Source organism: Euleptes europaea, chromosome 20, assembly GCF_029931775.1.
Source record: "Euleptes europaea isolate rEulEur1 chromosome 20, rEulEur1.hap1, whole genome shotgun sequence".
NCBI lineage: Eukaryota > Metazoa > Chordata > Lepidosauria > Squamata > Sphaerodactylidae > Euleptes > Euleptes europaea.
The window spans coordinates 10,982,158-10,992,225 of record NC_079331.1 but is presented as its reverse complement, the minus strand read 5'-3'; the positions used below and the strand labels follow the sequence as shown (position 1 = coordinate 10,992,225).

General features: G+C 44.1%; 1 protein-coding gene across 1 annotated transcript in view; it reads left to right on the top strand.

Moving 5' to 3' along the window:
* The first annotated feature begins 1,117 nt into the window (after nucleotides 1-1,117).
* The window catches only part of ATP8B4 (ATPase phospholipid transporting 8B4 (putative)), a 65,180-nt gene continuing 56,229 nt past the window's right edge, over nucleotides 1,118-10,068 (top strand). The window contains exons 1-6 of the mRNA XM_056866078.1: nucleotides 1,118-1,225; nucleotides 3,672-3,785; nucleotides 4,721-4,819; nucleotides 5,813-5,874; nucleotides 8,037-8,109; nucleotides 9,341-9,411. Coding sequence (XP_056722056.1) covers nucleotides 1,118-1,225; nucleotides 3,672-3,785; nucleotides 4,721-4,819; nucleotides 5,813-5,874; nucleotides 8,037-8,109; nucleotides 9,341-9,411 — 527 coding nt within the window. The remainder of the gene's footprint in view (nucleotides 1,226-3,671; nucleotides 3,786-4,720; nucleotides 4,820-5,812; nucleotides 5,875-8,036; nucleotides 8,110-9,340; nucleotides 9,412-10,068) is intronic.

Below are 10,068 nucleotides of genomic sequence, written 5' to 3'. Positions count from 1 at the left end.
TTCCTCTGAATGTGGAGGATCCACTTAAGTATTTTGATTTAATAGTTTTTGATAGCCTCTTCTCCTTGTCTGTGAATGTGTTGAGACAGCAAGGGAAGAAGTCTGCTGCAATACAAGACAGCTCTGTGTGTTGAGTCAGTGGGGGGAAAAGTCATGGTAAATAATAACGGGGACTGGATAGAACCGCTGTGCATCTGTGCACCTGACTCTGTGAAACTATCCGATAAGCACCAAATGGTGACGTGTCATGTCTTAGTATTGAATTTGGATAAAAGTTCATTCTCCAGTACAATCGGGGCTCAGTCTTTTATGCTTGTTAAGGCAGCTGGGCCACAGCTGTAATAAAACTGTTTTCTTGACTAACGGTCTCGGGTCTCCCTCCTCCACGAACCTCCGTTTTCCCTCAACAACACGATTTATATAATATATAAGGTTGCCAACCTCCAGGTACTAGCTGGAGATCTCCCACTATTACAACTGATCTCCAGCCGATAGATATCAGTTCCCCTGGAGAAAACGGCCGCGTTGGCAACAGGACTCTATGGCATTGAAGTCCCTCCGCTATCCAAACTCCCCCGCCCCCAGGCTCTGCCCCAAAAACCTCCCACCGATGGCGAAGATTTCCCAACTCTGGGTTGGGAATTACCTGGCGACTTTGAGGGTGGAGCCTGAGTAGGGCGGGGTTTGGGGGAGGGGAAGGACTTCAAAGAGGTATATTGCCATAGCGTCCACCTTCCAAAGCAACCATTTTCTCCAGGTGAACTGAACTCCATCATCTGGAGATCAGTTGTAATCCCAGGAGATCTCCCGCCACCACCTGGAGGTTGGCAACCCTACTGCTTCACGATGGGATTGTTCCAAGTAAGAGTGACTTTATTGTTTACATTGGCTGCTGTGAAAATCTGAGCTAAAAGTTGTCCGTGGGGCCTATTGTTGCAGCCTGATTTGAGTTTTTGGGTCAGGCTGTCTTTTTGCTTCATGCAATCTCTTTTTTATTGTTCTCTACTTAACCCTTGCATTTTATGTATTTTTAATTTAAGATGGTAATAGCCGTTGTCCATATGCAGTAAATTTTATTACTATTTTAAAAAATGGTAATGAATTTGCCTTTATGTCAATGACGTTTCAGAATATTGCTTCTCATTTAATGTGTGTTAATTTTTCAGAGCAGAAGCGAAGGTTGAAAGCCAACAGCCGTGAGTATAACGACCAATTTCACTATGTGGTGAGTACATTAACGTTAATCTTCCTTACCACTCCACATCTCACCTTTCAGATTCAACTAAGTTTAATTTTTTTTGGGGGGGGAATGAACAGACCAGTTTCTCTCTTCCCATTTTCACTTTAACTGACTCTCAATTGCTCACAAAATTCTGGGCTGCCTGGAATGTATTCATTTCTCATCAGGCCATTTTTTGTGGGGGGAGGTGGGCTTCATTTTCTCTTGGATAATTTACCAGTAAGACTAGGGTTGCTAGCTACAGGTTGGGAATTACCTGGAGATTTTGGGGGTGGAGATTTTGAGGAGGGCGGGGTTTGGAGAGGGGAGAGACTTCAATGCCATAGTGTCCAATGGCCAAAGCGGCCATTTTCTCCAGGGGAACTGACCTCTATCACCTGGAGATCAATTGTAATAGTGGGAGATCTTCTGCTACCACCTGGAGGTTGGCATCCCTCAGAAAGACCCTTCAGTATATTGAATCCCCTGCTTTGTGGGTGATGGGTTATCCACCTTTACTGTATTTGTGATCATAAGGGGTGGGGTTAGGTTTGCCAGCTCCAGGTTGGGAAATACCTGTAGATTTTTGGGGCAGAACCTGAGGAGGGCGAGTTTGGGGAGGGAAGGGACTTCAATGCCATAGAGTCCAATTGCCAAAGCGGCCATTTTCTTCAGGTGAACTGATCTCTATCTGCTGGAGATCAGTTGTAACGGCAGGAGATTTCCAGCTACTACCTGGAGGTTGGCAACCCTAGGTGGAGTGTTTAACTATTAGGAGTGATTTAAATATTGGGAATTTCATAACACTGGAAAGAGAAGGAGTAAAGTAAAGAAGCTTTGTACATACCATATGAAAGAGAGCAGAGGTGAAGAGTTGCAGTTACGAACTAGATGTATTTCAGTCATTGCGACAGAAGAATTCCAAAGAAATCAGAGCGGCCTTGGAAACAAAAGCGCCCACAAGGGGATGCTGACAAGTAGGAAGAAATAGCTTTAACTCAAGTGTTAAAACTTACAAAAAAAAAAAAAACTCTTGGAATTTCACAATTAGTCTGCCCCATGAAATCTATAATAGGTCAGGAAGAATAATCAACAAGACACATCCAAATAATGAACGGGGTCCAGGTACAATTTGCCAAGCTTGGATTCCTTGTGTATTATTCAACAATTGAGTTTTACATTAATCATGTTTTGGGTTTTTTTCCCCCCGGAGTTGAGAAATGCCCGGGAATAAAAAATAAAACAAATGATTGCCCGCATGCTCGGCCGTTAGCCTCGGCTGCATCCTAATCGGACTGGAAATGTGTCTTGAGTTCCACAGGCTGTGGATTTGTACTAGTTAAACTTTTAGTAATAAACACCGAGGTCGTTTAAAATATAAGTGGTTCAGATGTTATTAGCTTTTAACTTCTGTATTGCAAACATTAAATGCAAATAATAATATTTTATAGTATATAGACTACAATTGTTATTGCCTTGGTTATGTGTATTGGCAAGGGTACCACAGTGAGCTGCGTTACAAAGGAGATGGGAGGTGGTAAGCTCTCCTTCCCTGAAGGTTTTGAAGAAGAGGCTAGATGGCCATCTGTCAGCAATGCTGATTCTATGACCTTAGGCAGATCATGAGAGGGAGGGCACCTTGGCCATCTTCTGGGTATGGAGTAGGGGGTCACTGGGAGTTTGGGGGGGGGAGGTAGTTGCGAAGTAATGGTATTGCTTTGCTCTGCTCTAGTTAGACCTCACCTAGAGTGTTGTGTTCAGTTTTGGGCACCACAATTTAAGAAGGATGTAGACAAGCTGGAACGTGTCAAAAGGTGGGCAGCAAAGATGGTGAGGGGTCTGGAGACCAAGTCCTATGAAGAAAGGTTGAAGGAGCTGGATATGTTTAGCCTGAAGAAGAGAAGGCTGAGAGGGGATATGATAACCATCTTCAAGTACTTGAAGGGCTGTCATATAGAGGAGGGTACTGAGTTGTTTTCTGTTGCCCCAGAAGGTTGGACCAGAACCAGTGGGTTGAAATTAAATCAAAAGAGTTTCCGTCTAGACATTAGGAAGAATTTTCTAACAGAGCGGTTCCTCAGTGGAACAGGCTTCCTCGGGAGGTGGTAGGCTCTCCTTCCCTGGAGGTTTTTAAGAAGAGGTTAGATGGCTATCTGTCAGCAGTGCTGATTCTATGACCTTAAGCAGATCATGAGAGGGAGGACATCTTCTGGGCATAGAGTAGGGTCACTGGGGGTTTGGGGGGGAGGTAGTTGTGAATGTCCTGCATTGTGCAGGGGGATTGGACTAGATGACCCTGGTGATCCCTTCCAACTCCATGATTCTGTGCGATAGCATATACCCTGAATTGCTGTGCCACCGATTCCAATTGTTCTGGCTTTTCAGTTTTAATGTTACGTATTTTTTCCCCTCATGCTAACCTGTTCTAAAGGTTTTTTTCTTATTGTTTCAGAATAATCGCATCCAGACATACAAGTATAATGTCTTAACTTTTCTACCCATAAACTTGTTCGAGCAGTTCCAGCGGGCTGCGAACGCCTACTTTTTATCCCTCCTGATTTTACAGGTAATATTTAATCTCGAGAAAAGTGAGAGAGAGAAAAGTGTGGTTTGTCATCACCTCTGTCTTTGTACATCAGAAAAAATGCCCTTTTATCCTCAAGCTGATTTTCTTCATGTTTTTATTGTACATTTGTTGTCATTAATGCTGTGTTTTACATTTTACGTTTACATTTGAAAACCATTCAGATATTGTAGTGAACCTTACTTACCAATGAGGGGCAAGTTAAGCTTTCTTCAGTGGCCATGTAGAACAGTGGTTCCCAAACTTTTCGGGCACCGCCCCCTTGGTTCCACAAACTCAACCCCAGCGCCCCCTACCCTATCCAGTAACAGAGTTGAAGAGGCCCACCTCTAGAGCCCCCCTGCTGCCCCATTGCCTCTTAGCGCCCCCCTAGGTAATCCCACTGCCTCTAGGAAGCCCACAAACAAGATGACTGCAGCAGCAATATCCTGCCTGTGTTCCACAGCATCTAATATAATAGGCAGGCTCCTCTGATCCTGGCGAGAATAGGTATGCATCATAACTAATACTCATTTTGGCTAGTAGCCATGGATGGTCCTCTCCTCCATGAACATGTCCACTCCCCTCTTAAAGCCCTCCAAGGCTGGCAGCCATCACCACATCCTGGGGCAGGGAGTTCCACAATTCAACTATGTGTTGTGTGAAGAAATACTGCCCACTTTGGGAACCACTGATGTAGAATATGCAACAATTTATTTTAGTAGTCTCAACAATGTGGTAACCACTTAGAAAGCCAGTGGTTTGGAGTTCTCACACAATGCAGAAGCCAAGCTTCTGCATTCAACATCAAGTCATGAATCCTAGAAACACTCCGGATTTGAAGACTTTTTTCAGCAAGTGATCCTTCTACTCTCTCTTCAAACTCTCTGCTCCCGCAAGAATTTTTTCCTCATAAAAGTATACATTTTCTCTTTCAGCTGATCCCTGACGTATCCGCCTTATCTTGGTTTACCACCATTGTTCCTTTAGTGCTGGTTCTGAGCGTTACAGCTGTGAAGAATGCTACAGATGACTATGTAAGTCTCCTACTATAATGTACCCGGTGTCGCCTTGCTCTCCCCCTGCGTTTGTCCTCATTTTGCCTGCGTTTTCAGGGGCCTGTTTTATCTCAAATTTAAAAACATGGGCAAAATGTGGAGAAACACAGGGGGGAGAGCGAGGTAACCTCTGACGGTCGGAAACGGCATGCATAATCAAAACCAAGATCCGAAGTCATCGGAGGGGGTGACCGCGAGGGAAACAGCCATGTATAAAAGGCTCTTATCTTTTGCTTCTGTCCTAAGTGAAATACATCCAGAAAATGAGCCAGAAATGCCAGCAGGGTGTAGAGATTTGTGTTTCAGGCTAGACTGTGTTAAAATTTTAGTGGATGATGTTTGCCTACTCCCTTGCTCTCAGCTAAACTACCTCGTAGGGTTGCTCCGAGGATAAGGAGGATGAGGGGAGAATTGTATAAGCCACTCCACTTGAAAGGAGGGATAGAAATCTTTTTTAAAAATACAAAATCATAAGTGGAATCCATAGTGGAGAGCATTTTCACTCAGGCCATTTTTGCATGGTAATTAGCAGCACGTTCCAGGCTGAATTGCCCCGCCAATTTTTTTTAAATTTTGCACACCGAACCGTCATTCCAGGAGTGACTGCAAAGCCGGCGCAGACCTGTTTCGCATTACAAAAGAGCCCACTTAGCGCGACCTTTTGTGTTTGCTCCGCTGCCGCTGCAAAGAATAACCAGAGGGAACCATGCAAAACAACCGCGGCGCGTTAGCTATGCACATGCTAATGGCTATGCAAACAGGAATGAAGGAGCAGGCAAGTGGGGTGTATGTGGAATGTCTCCTTTTGCGTCAGGACCGTGAATTGGCATTTTTAAAGTCGCATTTTAAAAAAGAGCTTTGAGCGAGCATCAAAATTGACCCTGCGTAAATGGCCTATGAGTATTCTTTTTTTTAAAACTTTTTTGAAGTTCGGGAACGGATTGCTTAATTGTGTTTTTTTTCCACTTGCAGTTTTGTCATAGGAGGGACAAACAGGTGAACAGCCGGCAGGCCAGAGTGCTCATTGGTGGGAAGTAAGAAGTGTACATTTCTATTATGGGCCACCAATTGTTTATTTTTAGATTGTTTCAGGATGTTTAGCAGTGACTGTCTGAGGTTTTATTTGCTTGAAATAGGGTTGAAGATCTTAAATGTAGTATTCACATTCTACAGCTGTAACAAACACAGACCTTTTTTAAAAAAATCTGTATACAGCTGTGATGACTCCTCTTGCAAAAGTTTGTGAATTTTGTGTTACCTGCAAATGGGAAACTCTTGGGTTCGTGACTGCTGGAGTACTTACTGGAGAGCCAGACTTAAACTGCTGGTTCCTGTCAAGTGTAAACATGGTGGCAAACCTGGGTTTGCAGACACATGATGTGTAGAACATAAGAAAAGCCCTTCTGGATCAGACCAAGGCCCATCAAGTCCAGCAGTCTGTTCACACAGTGGCCAACCAGGTGCCTCTAGGAAGCCCACAAGCAAGACGACTGCAGCAGCACCATCCTGCCTGTGTTCCACAGCACCTAATATAATGGGCATAAGAGGTTCTTATAGGCATAAAAACGGCCATGCTAGATCAGACCAAGGCCCATCACGTCCAGCAGTCTGTTCACACAGTGGCCAACCAGGTGCCTCTAGGAAGCCCACAAACAAGATGACTGCAGCAGCAATATCCTGCCTGTGTTCCACAGCATCTAATATAATAGGCAAGCTCCTCTGATCCTGGCGAGAATAGGTATGCATCATGACTAATATTCATTTTGGCTAGTAGCCATGGATGATCCTCTCCTTCTTTCCAAGCTAAACGTCCCTAAGTGTTTAGGCTCCCAGACTCCCTGAAAACAACTGCTGGGAGCTTTCTAAGTATCACAGTGGCCCCGTTTGATTTTTATGTGATGAGGAGACAGTTATGGGATATGGTATGCCAGCACAGTTTAGGCCAGGGAGTATTTTTTTCTTTTTTTACTAACATGTCTGAAGAAATGCTAAAACACCGATGACTTGTGATGTTGGTAGAGTACTATCCCATCACGGTAGATGTTTTTAAGAATGCAAGACTTCATAAACACCGTTACAAAGCAATACAGCTCCCTACGGAAGGGAATAGCCTGGCCAGCCCTGGTACCAATACACAAGGCTACCTTAGATTAGCCATTCAGAAACCCCAAGTGAGTATTTTATCTAATCGTCATGGGCTAGAGAAGGTCAAAGGAGAACAGAATGTTTGTTTGAGTATACAAGAACCTAATTATACTGTGCACCGAGTAACGTTATGGTGTGTGCAGCTGCAAAACATACACAAAAGAGAACTGCCGGGTAACCCAGGAGGATTGCTGTGGTGGTGGTAGGCATCTAACATCATCTAAAGCTTTGTTTTTTTTTTAAGCCAGTGATCTTTGTGAACAGTTTCTGGGGCCTGTCAGACCTCGGAAGCGAAGCAGAGTCCGTCCTTGGAAGGGAGACCACCATGGAAGGCTTTGCAGAGGCAGGCAATGGCCAACCACCTCTGCTTCTCACTTGGCTTGAAAGCCCCTTGCTGTGGTCACCATAAGTCAGCTGTGACTTGACGGCGCTTCACACATTTGCTGCTTTTATTGATGCATATCACATTCTTATATTTTATCTATTTTCTGTCCTATTTTAAGGGTTCTGGGTGTTTTTTAATGAAGAGATTGCCCAGCAGGTATTTTAAATAAATACACAATATCTAAGGCTGCATCTTTTGATTTCTTGAGGCTTTCTTTGTCTGTGTTCTAACTTGCATCTTGAACCAAATGACACAGCTGTAATTCTGCTTAATATTTCCTTGGAGACCCTAAGTTGGGAGGAAAGGGGGCTTAAAATGTTTCATATAAATAAATAAATTGCTCAAAGCACTTGACTTGCATAATCCAAGGACCATAATTATTGCTATAGTGCCATCAATATGCATAGCCCTTTACAGAGTACAAGAATCTGGGTCACCTGAGAAGTTTACAGTCCTGGTATTAGACATGGGAGATGACAAAAAGGAGTAATAAAATATTTCAACTATTTTTTTCTTCGCAATAAATTATGATTTTAATCAGTCTGGGTTACCATGTTGACTAGCAAGACCTTGCTTTCAACAAGGAATGAATGTATTACTGATGTCAGCATCTGTAGCACAAACATTAAAACACGTAATGTCTCCTTTCCCCCCCTTCCACTCTAGGTTGCAGAATGAAAAATGGAAGAATGTCAGAGCTGGAGACATCATTAAATTGGAAAACAACCAGTTTGTGGTTGTAAGTAACTTGAAATCTTTGCTATCGCAGACAAATACACCCTGTTTCACTGTTGGTCTGCCTTGCTTATAGTCTCTTGAATAGGAGATTGAAAGCATGCTATCAGTGCAATGCTTAGGAGAGTTACTCCAATCTAAGCCCATTCATTTCAGTTGATGATCTTAACAGGCTGAATTAAGTATGTGCAAGAGTAGGCCCTTGGTTTTCTGCCGAGTAAGCAAAACAAGCTCCTTATACACCTGAGACTGTAGCTTTCAGCCTGGAGAACCAGTGTGGTGTAGTGGTTAAGAGCGGTGGTTTGGAGTGGTGGACTTTAATCTGGAGAGCCAGGTTTGATTCCCCGCTCCTCCACATGAGCAGCGGACACTAATCTGGTGAACTGGGTTGGTTTCCCCACTCCTACCCATGAAGCCAGCTGGGTGACCTTGGGCTAGTCACAGCTTTCTTAGAGCTCTCTCAGCCTCACCTCCCTCAAAGGGTGTCTGTTGTGGGGAGGGGAAGGGAGGGTGATTGTAAGCCGGTTTGAATAATAGAATCAAAGAGTTGGAAGGGACCACCAGGGTCATCTAGTCCAACCCCCTGCACAATGCAGGAAATTAACAACTACCTCCCCCCACATCCCCAGTGACCCCAACCCTCCCCCCGCCATGCAGGATCCCCCAATTAAAGCACTCCCGACAGATGGCCATCTAGCCTCTGCTTAAAGACCTCCAAAGACAGGGACTCCACCACCCTCCAAGGCAGCACATTCCATGGTTGGACAGCCCTCACCGTCAGAAAGTTCTTCCTAATGTTTAGGTGGAATCACTTTTCTATTAGTTTAAATCCATTACTCCGTGTCTTAGTCTCTGGAGCAACAGAGAACAAGCTAGTTCCCTCATCAACATGACATCCCTTCAAATATTTAAACATGGCTATCATGTCTCCCCTCAACCTTCTCTTCTCCTAACTAAACAAACTCAACTCCCTAAGTCTCTCCTCATAGGGCATGGATTCCAGACCTTTGACCATTCTGGTCGCCCTCCTCTGGACCCGCTCCACTGAACACGCCCTCCACTGAACACTGTGATTCTCCCTTAAGTGGTAGAGAAAGTCAGCATATAAAAACCTACTCTTCTTTCAGTTCAGAGACGTAGCTTGCAGGGCAGGCTTCCCCTATGGCCTCTCTTGTTTTAAAACTTAAGTATATAGATGACAGTCTCCTTCACTTTAATGTTCCCTTCCTTGGTAGGCTGACCTGTTACTCCTTTCGAGCAGTGAGCCGCACGGCCTCTGTTACATTGAAACTGCTGAGCTTGATGGGTATGTTTCCAAGTTTTTTTAAATCTTTAAAGTAGTCAGCGCTCCAAAAGATTACAGCTGGGAGATGGGGAAAGCTGAGACTAGGGATGCCGGTCCCTATGGCGGCAGCTGTAATGTGCAGTCTAGACCTAATATGATCAGTGGCAGGTTAAAAAAAAACATCTGAAGCCCTTGGCGAAAGGACGTCTGGTGCTGAAATGTTAAATGGTTCAACTCCAAGAGAATGGGGTGAGGGGGGGTGAGGAGGAGAAGGAGTGCATTCCATAGCTGAGGTGCCACCACAGAAAAGTCCTTGTCCCCTGTGGCGTCCCACCTAACAGTAGCTTCGTGCATGATTGGGGTCCTGAATGACAAGTTAAACAAAAATGATGATTTTAAAAGTAGCTTACCCTCAATGTGAGACCGGAAGAACTTTCTAAAGTTCTTTTCTCTCCTTTATTTGAAGCGTTTGACACTCTTGCGGAGGTTGCTTCCAAGTTAGGTTGTTTGTTTAAATCTCTGGGGCATGGTACAGTGACACTGATACGGTGTCTGAATAAAATCTGTATCAAGGAATATAAGTGCTGAATTTTTTTAGAATTCTAAACGTTGTGGAACCCTTTGCCAAAATACAAATTTTCAATATCTAGCTTAAAAGCGCTCAGATTTGGCACTCAA